The 19,138-nt window shown below is 49.6% G+C and overlaps 1 protein-coding gene across 5 annotated transcripts in view; it reads left to right on the top strand.

The window, feature by feature from the left end:
- Window positions 1–19,138, top strand: part of LOC108918519 (membrane-associated guanylate kinase, WW and PDZ domain-containing protein 3-like) — a 109,958-nt gene that overhangs the window by 80,699 nt on the left and 10,121 nt on the right. For 4 of the 5 annotated variants that reach the window (XM_018725858.2, XM_018725861.2, XM_018725860.2 and 1 more), the window contains 11 exons: window positions 128–334; window positions 1,090–1,258; window positions 2,283–2,362; window positions 2,895–2,952; window positions 4,680–4,792; window positions 10,715–10,906; window positions 12,214–12,807; window positions 17,092–17,123; window positions 17,606–17,762; window positions 18,386–18,480; window positions 18,862–19,054. In XM_018725858.2, coding sequence (XP_018581374.2) covers window positions 128–334; window positions 1,090–1,258; window positions 2,283–2,362; window positions 2,895–2,952; window positions 4,680–4,792; window positions 10,715–10,906; window positions 12,214–12,807; window positions 17,092–17,123; window positions 17,606–17,762; window positions 18,386–18,480; window positions 18,862–19,054 — 1,890 coding nt within the window. The remainder of the gene's footprint in view (window positions 1–127; window positions 335–1,089; window positions 1,259–2,282; window positions 2,363–2,894; window positions 2,953–4,679; window positions 4,793–10,714; window positions 10,907–12,213; window positions 12,808–17,091; window positions 17,124–17,605; window positions 17,763–18,385; window positions 18,481–18,861; window positions 19,055–19,138) is intronic. The other variant, XM_018725859.2, reaches the window with a different exon arrangement.

The following is a 19,138-nucleotide window of genomic DNA, read 5'->3' as shown; positions in this document are numbered from 1 at the left end:
ACTGTTTGTAAGGCACTGTTTAACCCTAACCCTAAGCCTCAGCATTTACAGTAACAATGGTCACGTCTGATGACCATGATGCACAAGGTGGCTGCAGGGCTAACGTGGGACCTTCTTTGTGATGCAGGGAATTACTATGGGACCCCGAAGCCCCCAGCGGAGCCCAGCGCTGTGCAGCCTGACCTGGTGGACCAGGTGCTGTTCGACGAAGAGTTTGAGGGCGAAGTGCAGCGCAAGCGCACCACCTCTGTCAGCAAGATGGACCGGAAAGACAGTGCTGCCCCCGAGGAGGAGGATGATGAAGAGAGGCCACCCATGATCAACGGACTTTCGGGTGGGCTTACCCTCTCCTCCTCCAGAATTGCCTCTCTCTTGCTCTCTCTCACACACACACACACACACACACACACAAAACGCAAACAAATAGTGTGCAGTCCCTGTGCTGCCAGTTCTGAGGAAGTTTCCAGGCTTTTGCCCCCCGGGGAAGATTACGGTTACTGTGCCAAACCTGCTTACCCTCTCGCAGTCGCTCCCGGGTCCCTGCTCTGCTGCGTTTGGAGGGCTTTGGCCAGCTGGAAGTGTTACCCCCCCTTTGGCTCAAAACCAAGTCACACTGGCCCACAGTAATCTCAATAATTACATTATTTTTTGTAATATTGCCTTTTTATGAAGTAGAACTCAATGTTTTGCATCAATTTTTAGTTTTTGCCGAAGCAAATGTGATACTGTATATCCATTCATTTTTAATGACTGCTTATGTATTCAGTCACAGGAAATGTATAGTGACTGCATTAAACATATAAATTAAATATGAAATATTTGCTGCAAAGACAACATGAATATTAAATATTTGCTGCAAAGACAACATGAATATTAAATCGGGACTAAGTATGAAGGAACACAGATAGGGGAATGGTTGCAAAGTGTACCATTCTTGAGCTGTTTACACTTGTTGTGATGCTGTAACTGTTACCATGTTGGGCTCTGAACACCTGCATTCCTTCTTCTCGATGAAGCAAAAGTTACTTTTCAGTGTTTGAGAGCTGCTGAGACCATGGATGAAACCCTTCTCCCCTTCTTTGACCGCAGAACACAGAGATGGATCCGAGTGGAGGAAGACTGTACCGAGCTACACGCAATCCAGCAGCGCCATGGACCTGCGCATCTGGAGCTCTCTACCCCGTGACGACAGCCTGGAGCCCCTGCCCAAGAACTGGGAGATGGCCTACACCGAGACGGGCATGGTGTACTTCATCGAGTGAGTGCCGCGTGGTCGGGTTTCAGCATCCAGCAATAGTAGACGATTGAGTGCAGTGGACTGGTCATTTCCAGGTCCACCGGATGCAGTGAGATGGTAATTTCCAGGTCCATTGGATGGAGTGCGATGGTCATTTCCAGGTCCACTGGATGCAGTGTGATGGTCATTTCCAGGTCCATTGGATGCAGCAAGATGGTCATTTCCAGGTCCACTGGATGCAGTGAGATTGTCATTTCCAGGTCCACTGGATGCAGCGAGATGGTCATTTCCATGTCCATTAATGCAGTGAGATGGTCATTTCCATGTCCATTGGATGCAGTGAGATGGGCATCTCCAGTTGCTAAAGGAGGCTTGAACAGATTGTAGGTATGCCGTGTGTCCACCACCCACCAGAGGAATATTAAACAGTGGTGATTTGCTGCCTCAAGGTCAACTGCCCTTGCTCTGCTCTACACTTTAGGTCCTCTTCTGCTTCCAGAATCTTTGCTCACTTTCGATCGTCAGGCTCCAGGTACTTGCACCTGTACCTGCAGCTTCACATTCCTCCCACTGTATGTCATTCTGTGTGAGCCGACCTGAGTGTAACGTGACGTTCTGTGTGAGAACTGCTGCTAAAGGGAGACAAGAACATCCGCACTGCATTCACAAGGGATCAGCACCAATTCAGCACAACATCTTTTTAACGCCAGATACTTGGATGTGAGCTTGTCACACACACTTGGCAGCCAGAGCACCTCCCAGCATTGCCCACAGAGGGAATTAATATGTTCCGTGTTTGTTTTTTTCACCCTAATGCTTTTACCCTGCGTTAAATGACTGTTTTGGCAGGGTACTCAACGTGGAGATTGCTGGGTTTTTCCAGCTGGGTTCGCATCCCGGCGCAGTCCCAATGCAGGTCTTTAGTGGCTGCGGAGGCTGAGCGTGTAACGCGTGGGCAGGTTAAAGCGCCGCAGGTGACTTGTATGCGCATGCAGAATTGCCCACGGGTCTCGATGTTAACGGCACCGTCCTGCTTCTTCCACAGCCACAACACCAAGACCACTACGTGGCTGGACCCCCGACTGGCGAAGAAGGCCAAACCGCCCGAGAAGTGCGAGGACGGAGGTGAGGCCTCAGTGGCAAAACCACAGTCCATGGCGTGGGTGTGGGGGTGGTGGGGAGGGGGTGCACCATGCACATCGTTCTCTCGGTCGGAGCGCTCACGTTGCTCCTGGGTGCGGTGACTTTGGCGTTGAACATGCTGAGCGAGGCACAGGAACGGTCGCAGGGCTGGACCGCACTCTTTTTAATGGGCTGTGTAATGGACACCGAGAGACGAGATTTATGTGCTTCCCCTGGAAGAAGATTCCAGATGTCATTTGTAAGGAGCTGGTGGGGCTCCAGCAGGGCGTGATGTTCTTGTCAAGCCATAAAACACATCTCATATTCCATCCAGGCCCACAGTAAAGGAATTAATAATTAGCACATTTTTTAATTCGGTATCCGTAGCTTTTAGGTATGAAACAATTCATGAATAAAGTGTATGTGTTGAATTATGCACCTGAAGCCTATGTGTAATGTTTGGTGTGTTTTAGAAGGTGTACCCAAATCACACTGGACTTGTAGGGTTCTTGACTCGTCTCTTTTCTTTTCACAGAGCTGCCGTATGGCTGGGAGAAGATCGAGGATCCGCAGTATGGCATCTACTATGTGGAGTGAGTCCCACAGTGGTGCATCGTGATGGCGAGTGGAAAGACCACGATGCACTGCTGATCCCAAGACAAGTCACAGATTTGACACCGGAATTCCCAGTCGCTTGAGTAGAAACCCACTGAGACAATTTTTGTCTGCAGCAAAACAGAATAATTTTATTAGCGCCATGGAAAGTATGAAAAATATCCAGCCAGTTGTGAGCTTGTAATGAGAGCTTTTTTTTTCGTTGGTACCAGCGGCTATTCACTGTTTGTGAACACCAGCAGCCGTTCCATCTGTCAGCTTTTAATGTGGCTCAGTGTCATTGGATGACATGGTGGTCACCATGGGCGTAAAATTGTGTTCGCTTTTCAGGCGCACTGCCTTCCTCCAGGAGACAGCAGCTGTTAACAATGTCCAGGTGTTCATGGTGTGGGGTAACTGGTAGTGTTGTGCGGCCTTTGGAAAGCAAGATAGATGTAAATGTGTGATCAGTGCCCCCTTCAATAACCCTGCCTTGTTCTTGCTAAATAAGGGACAGTGGAAGGGCAGCAAAGGTTCGTAGCGCAGACTCAACATCCATAGACATGCTACTACGGCGGGGCGGGAGTTAAATCGTCCTTTTGGTTCTCGGCTGCTCCGATTCCCTGGGTGTCGACGCAGCAGGGAGAGAACACCTCCGCACCCCCATCCCCGTGTCCTGTTGCTCTGGAGAAGTGCAGTCAGCAGAGCATCTATTACACGCGAGGGGACGCGCTTCTCGAAAGGGAAGACGCGGCAATTAAGGGCGAAGTCGTTTCCACGCCTCGACTCGGCCTGCTAATGAGAGCACCCGGTGGAGAGTTTCTCTCTGAAGGAGCCGCACATGAAAAGCTCCTGCAGCTCAACAGATGACACACACTTGGGGAAAACAGCATCGTCAGAGAAACTGTCACAAGCAGAGTTTCTGAGCTACGCCAACGAAGGCACCTTGACCACGTAGCGTGGATTTGTGTGGCGGGTGGGTGTGGGTCTGGGCGTGGCGGCCGTCCACGTCTTGTGAGCAGCAGCCTGCGGGACCTTCCGGGAAGAGACACGGTCAACCCGCTGAGCCAAAGGCCCAAATGTCCAGCACGGGAACTGTGCACTTTGGCACATCTCCCAGCGATGGGCTGGCGCTCCGTCCACGGTGCGATACGCTCTGGACCACCATGACCCCAGCCTGGGCAAGCGGTTCCCGATAGTGATTGACGAGCGATTGGCTCACATTTGATGGCGGAGGACCTCCACGATTAGTTCTCCAACTGTCAAGAAGGATCTCGAAACCCATCTCGTCCAATCCGTTTCTCCCCGAGTCTCTCGACAGCTCTGTAAATCAGCCTGACTCCACCTGCTGCGATCGTCCCCGGCAGTGTTTCACGTTCACATGTCACTTCTGTAGGCTTCGAGTGTGTGTGTGTGTACTTGAGGAGTGTGTGTGCCGGCAAACGGCAGTGTGGTGCGAGCGAGCCGTGCTCTAATAAACCTCCTTGTGTCTGCGGCTCCTCATCTGCTGTGAAATGCATTTCTGTTCACTGTGCGCTACGCGTAAACTTTGGAGAAAAGTGTCTTCCAGACATGAATCTGTAAACGCAAACGATAACGTTAACAATCGTTGCTGACGAAGGTGGTCGATTGCTCGGCCCGCTGTCCGTGTGCGTTTAAGGAAGTTGAACCTCGGACACTCTGACCCTGGTGTTCTGAAAAAGATGCCTGCTTGCTTCCTTTGCAGTCACATCAACCAGAAGACCCAGTTTGAGAACCCAGTCCTGGAGGCCAAGAAGAAGCTGGGCCAGGAAACTGCTGTTGCTCCCCAAGGCCAACAGGGGGCGGCACCTCCAACAGGTAGCACACCGCTCAGCACCGCCCCGTGACCTCACAGTTCATCCTAAACAGGAAATAGGCCTTAACTTTAGTCTGCAGTCACTTTTAATTGTACCAGTTTTTAATTCGACTGTATTTTAGCTATACTTTATATCTACAGAGTAACAAAAAAGTGGATCAGGTTGAAGTAAATAAGGTCCAAGTGCAAAAAAACTTGTCATGGTAGTGGTGGCCAGTAGTGGTGTGGTTAGAGCTGCTGCCTTTAGACCCAAAGGTTGTGGGTTTGAATCCCCCCTCAAGTTGTAGTACCCTTGATCAAGGTACTTATCCTGAATTGCTCTGGTAAAGTTACCCTGTTGTAAGTAGCTTAATCTTTTAAGTCACTTTGGAGAAACGCATCAATAAATGTAAATGAAATGAAGAGGCAGACCGAAATGAAATTTTGTGTGAAGTGTTGAAAGACGGTCATGCCTGCATCGTAACACTACGGTGAGGGTTGACTGATGAACCAGCACTACAGCATTTCCTGGCTCACGTTGCCGCCCTTTGTAGCCTATGCCACAGTTGCCATGGCAGCCCTGACCAGGGCGTCCCCGCTGATCGGGCCGCATATGTTGGGGGGGATTTGAAGGCACCGCTTGGCATGGAACCAGTGCGCTTCATCCGCAGGCAGATCTCCGGCCCCTTTTCACACCCGACACGTTTAATCAACGTGCCGATAATGAGCAGGAAAATAGGCACTCGTTCCGATTGAAGCGCTCCACCATGGAAAGGTCACCCAGTCGTGAGGCTAGAAAAACGTCTTTCTGAGTGCTGTTGAAATTGTCAAAACCGAGCATGAAGCAATTTTTATTGAGAAGTTCACAGCGTTACTAATTACTGTGTTCACTTAAGAGGGTTTAATTGGCCCCCTCCTTGTCACATGTCAAGAGGATGTTGACTTTGTGCTGCACTCACATTTATTTATTTATCAGACACTTTTCTCTGGAGCGACTGCCGATGAACTCTGTGTAGTGTTATCAGCCCATACCTTATTCACCATGGTGACTTACACTGCTAGATATACTACTTGCACTGGGTCACTCATCCATACATCAGTGGAACACACACACACACACACACACACACACACACACACACACACACACACACACACACACACACACACACACACTATGGAAACCCACACAGACAGAGGGAGAACATGCAAACTCCACACAGACTGAGCAGTGATTGAACCCACATCCTCTCGCACCACCCAGGCACTCTAAGACAGCAGCACTACTTTCTGTACCACCGTGGCACATTTTTTCACTTCTCTGATTCATCCTGAATGGAGAGAGTGAATCAGTGGTATTGATGCATGCACACACGCATACACGACCAAACACATGCACTTACACACACAATGGACCTCAGTCACAAGTTACACAGGATGTCCCATCTTGAACAATCCACCTTCCAGCCCTCTTGTCCCGAATTCATCTCTACCAGGTAAGCGGTTCTCAATCACAAGTCCTGCCACTGTTTGTTTCAACAAGGTACAGTGAAATCAACGATGCTACTTGTGGAGTACTGATTGGAATGGTTGCCTTTGGATCCTGGGGTCACAGGTTTGAATCTCACCCCAGTTGTAGTACCCTTGGACAAGGTACTTAGCCTAAACTGTTCTAGTGAAATTATCCAGCTGTCTAAATGGGTAACAATATAAGTTGCGTTGGTGAAAAATGTCAGATAAATAAATTAACTTAAATTAATCCAAAGCAGGAACTATTATTTAGATGAGACAGTATTTGATGGGTCTGCACATGCTGACGGGGGGGTGCAGTGGTGCAGTGGGTTAGACTGGGTCCTGCTCTCTGGTGGGTCTGGAGTTCGAGTCCTGCTTGGTGCTTGGGGTGCCTTGTGACAAACTGGCGTCCCGCCCTGGGTGTGTCCCCTCCCCCTCCAGCCTCGTGCCGTGTTGCTCGGTTAGGCTCCGGCTCACCACGACCCCCTCCTTAGGATAAGTGGTTTCAGACTGCGTGTTTGTGGAGATGCTTGTCTTAAGAACCGTGAATAAACACCATGGATCTACAGTAGCAGTCAAAAGTTTGAACGCACCTGAGCAGCTTGGACAGAGCTAGGCAGAAGGGTGAAAGCAAAGCAAACCACAGGCCAGGACTTGACACTGCTGCACGAGAACTCCAATGCATTCTGGCTGCTTTCCTGCCCAAACATGTGAAAACAAACTTTCCAAACTTTATTTTTAATCAAACTTTTGACCAGCACTGTACAATACATTTTAGGTACAAGCAGTTCCCAAATCACAAACAAATTCCATGTCTTCAGTCTGTCTTTAAGTCGCAACAGTTAGGTACAGTGGGTATCTGACGTCAGTTTCTAAAATGTTTGACTTAGTATATCATATATGGTGTACCTCTCTGTGCATAAAAAAATACTGAAGAAACACTTTGGATACACTGAAACATCTTTAATATAATAATAATGATAATAGTAATAATAATAATAATAATAATAATGATAATAAATGTAAGTACAGTATTTATAATAGAGAGACATAGAAAGAGACAATAATAAATGTTACTACTGTCATGAGGAACAGAGGACATGGAGGAGACTGGACCCAAGTGCAGGATCGTTTATTAAGAATCAAAAGACTGGACATGTTGTCGTGGTCGGGGATGGGCCAGTGTCGGTCGGGTGATCGCCTAACTAACAGAGGCGAGAATTTGAAATCGTGGTCGAGGGACAAGGCGGGTGGGCAGTTGTCATCAAAGAGACGTGGAACCGGAAACGATGAGGGACAGGACTTGGAAGAGCAGGGCGAGGGAGGTTTGACAACGTGTGTGTGTGGCGGGGGGGTTTGTCTGGAGTGGGATCCGGCAACTGGGAAGAAGTGTCTTTTGTAGCCGAGTGCTCTCTCGGAGAGAGAGACTGTGTGTGTGTGTGTGTGTGTGTGTGTGTGTGTGCAAACCATTAAGTAACTTTAATGTTCACTTTTCCAGTGTTTGTTGGCTTTTCACCTCTTTCCAATCGCTTGTTATTTCCACTTTGTTTCAACTGTGATCATTTCGTTTTTCTTGCATGCATCACCATCACTTGCATCACATTTAGGCTTTGGTGCCGTGGTTACGCGGGTAAAAGCGAAAAAATTAAAGCCAAATTTTTTGGCAAATACAGTAACACGAGACATTGTTAAGAGGACAAGAAGAAAGTCTGTCCTGTAACTCAGGGACTGCCTGTGTTCTGATGTCCTCCCCGGTGCCCCCGGCTGGTCTGTCCTCCTTCACCGAGGACGGCGCTGAGCGTGACTTCCCTGTGCTCTCGGCCGGAGACAGACCTGTTTGAGCTCTGCTGCGTCACACACACTTTGAACACACACACTGCATCCATAAGTAAGGCACACACACTGCTCTTCATGACAGGGATGTTTTTGCTTTGAAAAAAGATGAAATGCAGCTCCCCGGCAACTATAACTGGTTTGAATTATAAATGATGTTCATTACTCTGCATGAAGGAGTTATAGTGTAAAAAGAGCAGATCGACTGCAAGGTTCCGGCATAAACATCCTCAGTGCCGGTTCTGATCTCTTCCTTTCCCGTTTCGCGGAACAAACGTGGATTTCTTTCAAAACAGGTGAGAAATGTTTGTGCTTTTGAGTGCGTGCGCGTTTGTGTGTGTGTGTCCACGCGCAATGGCACACGTTCCGGTCGCCCGTTGCACCGAAACACTTGTGTCTAGGTGCTGTTGTGCCAGCAAAGTGCTGGCGGGTTTGCAGGACAGTGACCCTCCTATGAAAGAGTGCTGCTTTTCCAGGAAGCCGTTTCTTTGTCTTCCCTTGTTGGCCTTAGAAAAAGAATCGACCGACACTCTTGAATCGCTGGAGGGAATGTGAGCAAAGTCAATCCAACTCTCACCACCTCCTCCGCACTTTGCGCTCCTCCGTTTGTCCCGAGACCTTTCGGGCTCCATGTGTCCATCGGCACGTAACCCGGTCTGATCGGGCCTCTGAGGTCACCCAAGCTGCATGCCGGGAGGGAGGGGCCGGGCCCCGGAACCGCGCTCTTGGGTCTCCACCGCTGAGTCCAGCCGAAGCTTCGGGAGACCTTGCGCAGGGCAGTAAATTTCAGCCGTGTGGAGGTCAACATCTGGAAAGTAGGTCCGGAGCCTCCAAACAGGAGTTTTAATTTTATATCCTATATTATCTCTTCTTTTCATGGGATGCTACACATCGTTCTATACACACATTCTTTATCCTAAGTGGTCAGTAGACAAAGAGAATTTTATGCTGCAGACGAGCGACGCTGTGTGTGAGGTACGGAAAGTGAGGTTACCACGCTGCGAGGCAACACATGACAGCGTTCAGATGTACTTGCCTCCATCGGCCACGTGCTCTTTCTCTCTCACCCCCTCACTTACTCACTCGCTCGCTCGTCCTGAGAGTCATTCATAACGATAATGCGGTTGAAGGCCTGCGTGCGGGAAGAACGGCCTACGCGCCGCTTTGGAGCCCTGCATTCACAAACTCGCTTCTGTGGCCCTCCCGGCGTGTGCACGTGCCTCGCGCCTCCCGCCGCTGCCACTGACTCGGTGCCATCTACTGGTGGGGTGTCGAGGGCAGCAGGTGTTGTACACCCTGGAGAATTTGCCTGACAAGGTGTCTCTAGGTCTGGGCAGCAGTTTTAGGCATAGTTGGCAGTCCTGACAATGTCCTGCAAGGGTTGTCTTGCTGCTTTACCACACATGTCTCACTGGCAGAACATCACCACTTGCTGCTGGAGCCCCAGCCAATATCAATGAGCAGGAACAAGGCAAAGCGCACTTCCGCATCTCCAGTAGGAATGAGACTGAGAGTGCGGTGATTTACCATGCATGTCACCCCGCCACCCAGCTTTCTGAGAGCAGGAAGTCATACTGTCACGCCCCCCCCCCCCCCCCCCAGGGGGGCCAACTGTAGACTAAGCACTGAAGGGCCGGCCTCTTCATGGGTGGAGCTTACTCTCTTTGTCAAAACATGCAAATTTATGCACATATGGACAACCCCCTTCCCGCTTTCTTACAACAGTGAGTGGAAGCTGAGACAACAAGGGTTATGTTGGGATTTTACATCGTGTAAAGGATACATTGGAACATGTGATTCTCCCTCAATGTGCCACCATGTCTCATCTAGTGGACTTTGCACCGGATTGGTCGTGGTCGTGTTGCGATCGCCGTCCATTCCACTGATTGACCGCTTGTTTGCAAACGTCCTATTTGTCACATGCGGAAGACTAATAAATCCTGACTTCCCTTTGAGATGTTTTGACTTTTAATCATCCTGATCTGTTGCAATTACTCTCTAGACTTTGATAATGTGTCCCAGAGACAGGAGAGGACTTGAGCGTGATCCTTTGTGAGTTTTCATTTTTCAGTCTAATCACATCTCGTCATTCCAACCCACTCGCGTCTCACATTCATTTACTGTGCCCGGTACAAGGTGTCGTGTAACTGAGGCACTGGCTAGGGGACTGGCAAACCACACGGCGTACGGTCACATGGTGAAGGACGTGCCTTCCCTCATTAGCATGGCACCGACACGTGTCGTACGTTGAACTTGATGTCTGAGTCCGTGACGCTAAATGTTCCCGCAGTGTCTCGTTCCGTCGAACCTTCTCCGACTGCTCTGAAGCGGTGCGCCAGCATCTCATTATGTTTCCGTTCCTGTCGCTCACGTTCCACCCGAGAACTTATTTGTGAGGCAGGGGGAGGCTTCTGATGGGGAAGTGCTCGTACGGCTGCAGCATAGAGATGATAACGTGATATTATGGTCTGTCCAAATAATGAAAAAACAATAAAAATTGTGTAACATTGTGGGAAGTGCAAAGGCTTATTTACTGCACCACCTAATAAGGAGTGCGTTTCTCTTTTTGTTTTGCTCCCTACCCTGTCATTGTTTCACAGAGGAGGGTGGGGGGCAGGGCTTTGCGCCGGACCCCTCCCAGCTGCAGGGGACCATGATCCGCACCACCTTGAAGAAGAGCGCCCAGGGTTTTGGATTCACCATCATCGGGGGCGACCGACCCGACGAGTTCCTGCAGGTGAAGAACGTCCTGAGCGATGGTCCGGCCGCCCACGACAACACCATCGCGGCCGGTGAGCGAGGCACGCCCACTCCTGCCCCTCCCGCTGTCCTTCATCGGGCTCCTCCAGCCCCACGCTGCACTGTCACTGCACTCGCACTTTGTTTTGCGGTCACTTAAGACGAGGTCCTTTTCTCCTCTCCTCCAGAGCAGGGTGTGCGGCGACGTGACGTGACGGCCAGCGGGTTGTTCTTTACTTTCTGAGCTCAGTGAAGTCAACATTAGGACAGCACGCCGGCATGTGTGTGTGCTGCGGAGTGAACGTGTCCTGTTCTACCGATAGGAGTCAGGAAAGCACACTCAAATCGAGTAAGAGTGAGGGACCAGCTGGATTCAACTTGCCTCCACAGTGTTTACAACCTGTGTCTGGTGTTACTGAGTGTTGATGATCAGTTACTGGATGAACATTAAAGAAGTTTTTCGAGATGTTGCCATTTATTTTCAGTCGTTTAGAAGAGGTTTTAACTGATGTAGCTCAAAGTTAACATAGATATTTAGCGAATATTTGACTATTTTTATTTATTGTACCTACACGCAGAACATAACAAGGGGAATCCCTGCCATCAAGGTTTTATTTCTCATTTTTATTTTGTCTCGATCGTAAAAGTGACTTCGGATGTACAACCGAAACTGAAACCGCCCAAAAACAGACAGTGCATTGTGGTCCTTTGATTTGCAAAGATATTTTTTTCCTACACCTAATGGGATTAGTCCACTCCGTTCCACTGAGCTGGGGTGAAAACACAGCTGTGTTACCAAGTCACCGGGTACCGCACCGTATGTGAGGTACGGAGGTGCAAGATGAGCGCTGAACGTGTTATTTTTGCAAAGCGCGAACCCTGTAGAGATCGCGGTTCATTAAGGTCCCGTGGAGCTCGTTGCACCTCTGCGCCTGTCCGCACGCACAGTGCATGCAAGGCACCGTGCTGTTCGCTCCCCTTGATCGGGTTCACGTGCAGCAGCACTCGGTTGGCGCCGCTGAGGAAACACTCTGGGGGTTCTGGGTGAAATGAGATGCAAAGAGAGCAGCAGGAATCGTTCTCATCCCCGGCTCTGATCCGCCCAGGAGGCGAGAAAGTAAACTGCGGGGTTCCGTCCGCCGTGATGGGGAAGAGAGAGGAGCTGGGATACACAGGAGGTGTCTGCACCACGATTATCTGAAAGTAGATTATATTTGTTCCCACCTCTGTTGTCCCTACTTGTCCAACACCGTCCTTGCACACCCGCCGCTGCTGTCTGTCCACCCGTGTCCTCCCTGTCTCCTTTTCCCTCCTTGCTCCTCACCCATTTTCCCAACCCGCTCATCCACCACCCCACCAGGCGACGTTATCGTGGACATCAATGGGACTTGTGTTCTGGGGAAGACTCACGCCGACGTGGTGCAGATGTTCCAGTCTATTCCAGTGAACCAATACGTGGACATGCTGCTGTGCCGGGGCTACCCGCTACCTGAGGACGCGGACGCTGATGACGACGGCGCTGCCGAGGTCATGACTGCTGTTCCCCTCATAAATGGGCAGCCGCTGCTGGTTAAGGGCGAAGCCCTGCGTGCCTCTTCGCAGGAGCTCCACTACCTCACCACCGACGCCAGCGGTCGGCCCCTGGTGGCAGCCCTGCCACCTGCGTCGGCAGCCCAGCCGGAGAGGCCCGACCCATCACTGCTGCAGCCCGAGCTTGTGAGTGTGTCCTTGGTGAAAGGTCCCGGGGGCTTTGGCTTTGCCATTGCTGACTGCCCTCTGGGACAAAAGGTCAAGATGATCCTGGACCCCCAGTGGTGCCGTGGCCTCCTCAAGGGCGACGTCATCAAAGAGGTCAACAGGCAGAACGTGCAGACGCTGAGCCACGCCCAGGTGGTGGACATCCTGAAGGACGTGCCGGTGGGCAGCGAGATCAACGTGCTGGTGCTGAGAGGAGGTGAGAGGGAGAGAGGCCCTTTGGGGGGGGGGGGGGTATAACATGAACTACTAGCAAAACTAGCAAAGTAAATGAAGGTTGATTATGGATGAATTTGTTAAGAAGCGGTAGACTTTCTTAATTTGCTGCACTTCTCCTGCCTCCCGCTTCTCTTTCTCCACCTTCTCGACGAAGTAGGTTCACGCAGGATTTTGCCTAAATCCCTCCATCAGTGTAAAGTACAGCGGTAAAGGAGCCAGAGCTAGTTTGGCGATTGCGTCCTGCACGCAGCTGCGGTCATAGGCCTGTCTGACGGTCCATGTGGAAGTGTTAACACAACAGCGAAGCGAGCGACACTCCCACCAACAGGAGTCAGTTCCCTTCTGGAGACCGTAAACATAGTCTAGGCTGTAAAACCTGTTTTGCCCTCGACAGAGTAAACAGACTGAAAGACTAAGCCCTTGGAGCACCCTTGTTTTTTTTTTTTTTGTTTTTGTTTTTTGTTTTTTTTTTTTAACATTTACATTTCTTTTAAGATGAAGTCCTAAAGTCTTAAGATGAAGTCTCTTGCAGCTCTCCAAGGTAGGATCACGTCCAGGATGGTGGAAACACTCTGGATTGGGCAGCGTCGCTGCGGACGGTGGCGAGTGGTTCATTTGTTAGTCAAACTTTGCAGCTGGACCTATTTGTCACTGAACCGGCACTTTGTCGCTTTGGAAGATCGGAGCAGCTGAGGCACAGCAGTCCTGACGGCAGTTGGTTCGATCGGAAACATTTCAGCTCGGCAGTCAGCGCACCGGACCGCGCCTGGTCCGTACTGGTCATCAAGCTCGCGAAGACACCCGTTCAGTAGCAGTAAATCGGAGAAGTGGCCGAGAGACGGCAGCGTCGATCCTTCCACGCGTGGGGGGCCGCTTCTGCCTTTGAGCCTCGCAGCCAACTGTAGTGGTAAGCAAGGAGTTTACCGTAGTAACGCTGTGCTCAGCGACTCACCTTCGGTGCAGAGAGCAGGGACCCAGCAGGTACCGCAGCTCCTCTCTTCCTTTCTTTGCTGATCCCATCTCTCAGACTCGCCCTCTCGCTCTCCTTCCCAAACTCGCTCAGGCTTTGTTAACACAGCACGACTTTTCGCCGCCTTGCAGGAGCTGTGCAGCAACGTTGCATAACGCGAGATGAAGTAAAATGTTACCCCACGGGAACCAACCCTGCTCTTCCCTCCCCAAATAGAATGGAAGGAAATATAAAGAATAAAGAGCGGGATTACACCCTGTCACCACTCACATCTTCTTCAATGGCTCTCGTGTCTCGGTTGAGTTTAAAATTCAATATTTGCAGCATCTGTAGTGTTTGGAGCTGTTACACGAGTGTGTACCGTGTGTGTGTACCTATAACATGCTGGATGGCAGTGTTTTAGAGCAGCCAGTGACACGACACGTTTTTCTTCATTGTTAACAGTTTTGGTCTCGAAACCTTGTGGAGATGTTATTATTTATGATATTGTTGTATTGTTATCATGGGGGATGCGGTGGCGCAGTGGGCTTGGCCGGGTCCTGCTCTTTGGTGGGTCTGGGGTTCAAGCCCTGCTTGGGGTGGACGGGACTGGCGTCCCATCCTGGGTGTGTCCCCTCATGCCCTATGTTGCAGGGTTAGGCTCCAGTTTGCCGCAACCCTGCTCAGGACAAGCGGTCTCAGACTCTGTGTGTTGTTATTATGTGATTATTTTGTTATTAGTTCAGATTTCGGTGGCCAGCAGGGTGTGGATTTCCTGCAGGGTCTCCTGGCTCGCGGTGCTCACATGGTCTCCTGCCAGTTTGCTGGTGCCATTAAGATCATTGTCCTTAACCCTTGGTTGGTTCAGAACCATCCTCCGCTTCGTACCTGCTATGGCGAAGACGCGTTTCAATGTGTTTCCGATCTGCCGGAGCTGATCGTTTGCCTTTATTCCTGGCACTCATGTGCGTCTTGGAGAACGAGCCACTGAGAACCGGCTCCTATGGAATCACCCTCGCTCCCTTCCCTTCTCTTGTTATTTTGCTCTTTTACTGCATGCCCGTCGCTCGCTCACCCCATTGAAGTGAAAGAGGCAGAGCTCAGCGAGACAGCACACACTCGCTTCCCGCCTCCATCTTCTCACGCCATCCCACATCTCTTCTCTACCTGGAATACTCCGCCTTGCCCTCCTTTCTGGTCTTCCTCAGTTATTCACCTCCAAGGCCCATGGCGAGCGACAAAGAGAGGGGGAGGAAGAGAGAGGGAGTTATTATCATCTGTGTGTTCTCTATTTAAGGGGGGGCGATGGCGCAGTGGGTTGGACCGGGTCCTGCTCTCTGGTGGGTCTGGGGTTCAAGTCCCGCTTGGGGTGCCTTGCGGCAGACTGGCATCCCGTCCTGAGTGTGTCCCCTCCCCCTCCGGCCTTACGCCCTGAGTTGCCGGGTAGGCTCCGGTTCCCCGCGACCCCGTATGGGATAAGCGGTTCAGAAAATGTGTGTGTGTGTGTGTGTGTGTGTGTGTGTGTGTGTTCTCTATTTATTTATTTTAATGTATATATTTTTATTGATTTATTTGTTCATTTTATTATTTTACTACTGTTATTTTTATGTTATCTCAAATGTAATTTGAGAGAGCCAGAGAGAGAGAGAGCGAAAGAGAGAGAGAGGCTTTTCCGAGACGCTATACCAGGCAGTGGAGCGTTACCCTCTCATTCTGCATAGGAATTACATAAGCACCAGACGTCCCGGCTTATCACTAGAGCAGCAGAGAGGTGAGCGGGGAGGGTGGGGGTGCCCCTTATCCGAGATCTCCCATTGGCCTCGGGCTGGTGCCCTGAGTCGCTCTCATAGGTGACGGAGCAGTGGATATTTATGATCACTTTTATCTGCCGCCCACTGGAGACTGGCACCTGCTCAGTGGAAGTGCTGGCAGTTCACAGATTGGGTGTCTGAGTCCCTCTCCCTGAGTGACCATGCTCCACTTGGGCCAAAGCCCCTTTCTCCTTCCAGCAGGCAGTTCACTATGTTGGAGCTCCATTTTTTGTAACTGAGGAGTGTCGGGACCATCTTTATTCTCGCATTCCCGCCACGGCGGTCATGTCTTCATAATAGAAAGAGAAGTCACTGGGTTCCCTGTCCCTATGAAAGTGCCACAGCCCTTGTCCGACTGACCTAACCCCCTAGAAGCCCTGAGAAGGATATTTTCAATGACGAGACACTTCCTGCCACCGTTAACCACCACGGAAGCCGCTTGCACAACTGTGTGGGATGCGTGGATTCAGTCCGTGTCCGTCACCAAGAGGCCGCATGAGCACACGAAGAGATGGCAAATGTGGGTTTGCAGCAGATATCAGGAGGCATCTTCTTCACTTAGATTTTGTGTCTGACCCTTTCAAATGCTTTAATCTTCCTGTGCAGATAGAGGTATTTATGACCCTCCGCCGAGGAGCTCTGTTTGCCAAAATGTCTGGCCCCTTGGCGTTCATCACTCTCGTTGTTGACATGATACTACTACCATCTAGTGGTCAACATCCTGACCGGAATGAAAAGTGCACACTTCCCTCATGGATTGAGTGTGATTTGTTGGCGAAGGTCTGCTCCTAAAAACAGTTCTTGTTAAAAAAAGAACTCTTTAATCCCTTCAATTTAAATGGGATTGAAAGATAAACAAACAAATAAACCTGAACCATATGTAAATTTCCTGAGTGCTTAACAGAAAAATATGAACTTCAAAACCAAATCCAGAATGTTAGAGCTGGTTTGGACACCTTTAAATCCGGGCTTAAGATGCACGTGTTCAAAATTGCTTATACACTGGCCTTTCATTGATTTCATTATTTTCTTTTTTTATTTCTGTTTTTTTTCTGTTGCATTCCAACTCATTAGGTCAGAGTATGTTGAGAAGCAGTACTACAGCGGAAATGAGAATAGAACAAGGGATGTTCACATTGCAAACCAACAGCCCTAACCTAACTACCTGCTGGCTCATACCACTACTGATGTAATGTCTGTTAAGGATTCACAGAATGACTATAAATCATATACTCATGTACATTTGGAACATTTCCTGCCCACTGAAGCAGTTATGACATGAGGCTTCTCATTGTCAACTCTGCTATTCTTATTGTTATAACGTCTTATTGCTTTTTATTGTTAACTTATTGTTAACTATATGTTAAATCTGCGTCGTAGAAGCACTTGGTTTGTTCGCCCCTATCCAGATGTAGTTAAGGTGCTTGGCATTTATTCTATAGCCCTGCTCTTTCTAATTTGTTTTGTGTTTTTTACTTCTCTTTCTGTATCACTCTACTTTTAGGCCAGACATCCCCGGTGAAGACTCTAAAACCCGTAAGTTACAGTAAACAATTAAATTACTTGATTGCCGCTCAATGAAATCCTTTGGACTTCCTTAGCTCAAGATGAGGTCTCATTGACAATCAGGTTTATAGTGAGAGGTACACTGGATATTTACAAGCGGTAATAACTCTCCGCTGCTGTTTCTTGTTCTACATTGTGTGAACTGGTCCAAGTGAACAGCTGTTCAGACACATCTAGTGAAACTAAGTGGTTTAGTTGATGTCTCCGTGTTTGCTCAGTGAGTCCTGTGGCACATTTTTTCACTCTATTTACTCTTTCCATTCAAATTAGCAGCTGCAGTTGACTAATTACTAACTCGGTTGCTCAAATGTATTGATATGCAGGATACAATACCAGGTCTCCACCTGACGATCACCAACAACCTTCTGGAAACTAATAAATTTCCTTAGCCATGCAAGCTGTCGCTCTTATACTTGGTTGGAAACTGAAAATCCTTTCTTCTGTGTTTATAGAAGCAAGAAATGACCTCCAGCACAGAAGCCCTTGACCGTGCCCTGGAGTCAGCTCCCCAGGCTCTGCCCTACCCGCCCAGCGCCATCCGGTCTGGCTCCCCCAAACCGGACCCAGCCGAGCTCTACATCAAGTCCAAGGCCCTGGTGGAAAGCAGGCGTGAGTGTGACCAGCAAGACACCTGTTTCAGCATTTCACCTTCAGGCAAATTCCTTGCAAGGCTGAAGCAGCATTCATACACTCAGAGATTACCATCGTGCCACTTCCACTGAAATGCCAAACAGTCGCGTTCAGCTGAGTTGGACAGGAATGGCAGTAAAATGGTGAAATTCATGTGGGGTGTTTTATAAGCCTGCCTTTTTTTGCTGTAAGAATGCTGTCAACAAACCCAAAACTCTACAGGGTCCCTATTGAGCTCATCAATGCTCAGTGTCTTTAGTACCTGAAATTTACCATAGGTGGTTCCAGGTAGACATTGTGCATGCACTTAGACCAGCAGTAATTTACCATGAAGTACGTGAAGTCCTGCATGGTAAATTTCTACAAACACTTGATAATCACACTGTGTGATTATGGCGGGCTGACACCCACAGGGGTCATTAGCGAATCCTCACTTTACTGCAGTTCTTTCCTGCCTGAGGGAAAGACAGTTGAAACCATCTGCAGTTAGTTACTCCTTGGAGTAGAACACACTGTTGTGTGTGAGTCATTGTGCATTGGGCTGCTGTAGGAATGTGCTAACGTATGTGATGCTGCACTGTAACCGTCCCTCTCCCGTACAGCCCCCAGCATAAAAGACTTGGACATCTTCATCAAGAGGAACCAGGAATCCGGCTTTGGGTTCCGAGTTCTTGGCGGAGAGGGGCCTGAACAGCCGGTGTGTGCCCTGTCCCGCCATGCCTCGCACCATACCCTTTATTCTTCTATTTTCTGTCGAGTTTGTGTTTTTGCCCCATGCTTCCGGAATAGGCTCCGGACTACTGTGACCCTAAACTGGACAAACGGTTACGGGCAATGAATGATTTATGGTTTTCTGTCTGTTTTTTATGTGTCCGTCTAAATATCGTGCCCTATAGGACACGGTTATAGTAATTGATAGCGTATCTTAGGAAATATACAGTAGGATGTAAAACGGGGGATATTCTGGACACACTGGCAGACCGTTACAGTTTATCGTGTTAAATAAATGACATGTATACTATACTCGTTTCCCCACTGACATCGGCAGAGCACTGATACTCGTGTTTTGTCCTCACAGGTGTACATCGGTGCCATCGTGCCCCTGGGGGCGGCAGAGAAGGACGGCCGTCTCCGGGCAGGTGATGAGCTGATAGCCATCGATGGCGTGATGGTTAAGGGCAGGCCCCACAAGCAGGTTTTGGAGCTGATGACTGTTGCTGCCCGAAATGGCCAGGTCATGCTGACGGTGCGGAGGAAAGTGGTCTACAGGGGTGCGTAGACAGCTGGTGGCGGTTAGGGCTTCAGACACGGTTAATCTCACCTGAGTGACAGCAGCTATGAATAGCGTTGATATC

This window comes from Scleropages formosus, chromosome 22 (assembly GCF_900964775.1).
Source record: "Scleropages formosus chromosome 22, fSclFor1.1, whole genome shotgun sequence".
Lineage (NCBI taxonomy): Eukaryota > Metazoa > Chordata > Actinopteri > Osteoglossiformes > Osteoglossidae > Scleropages > Scleropages formosus.
This window is presented reverse-complemented; position numbering and strand designations above follow the sequence as displayed.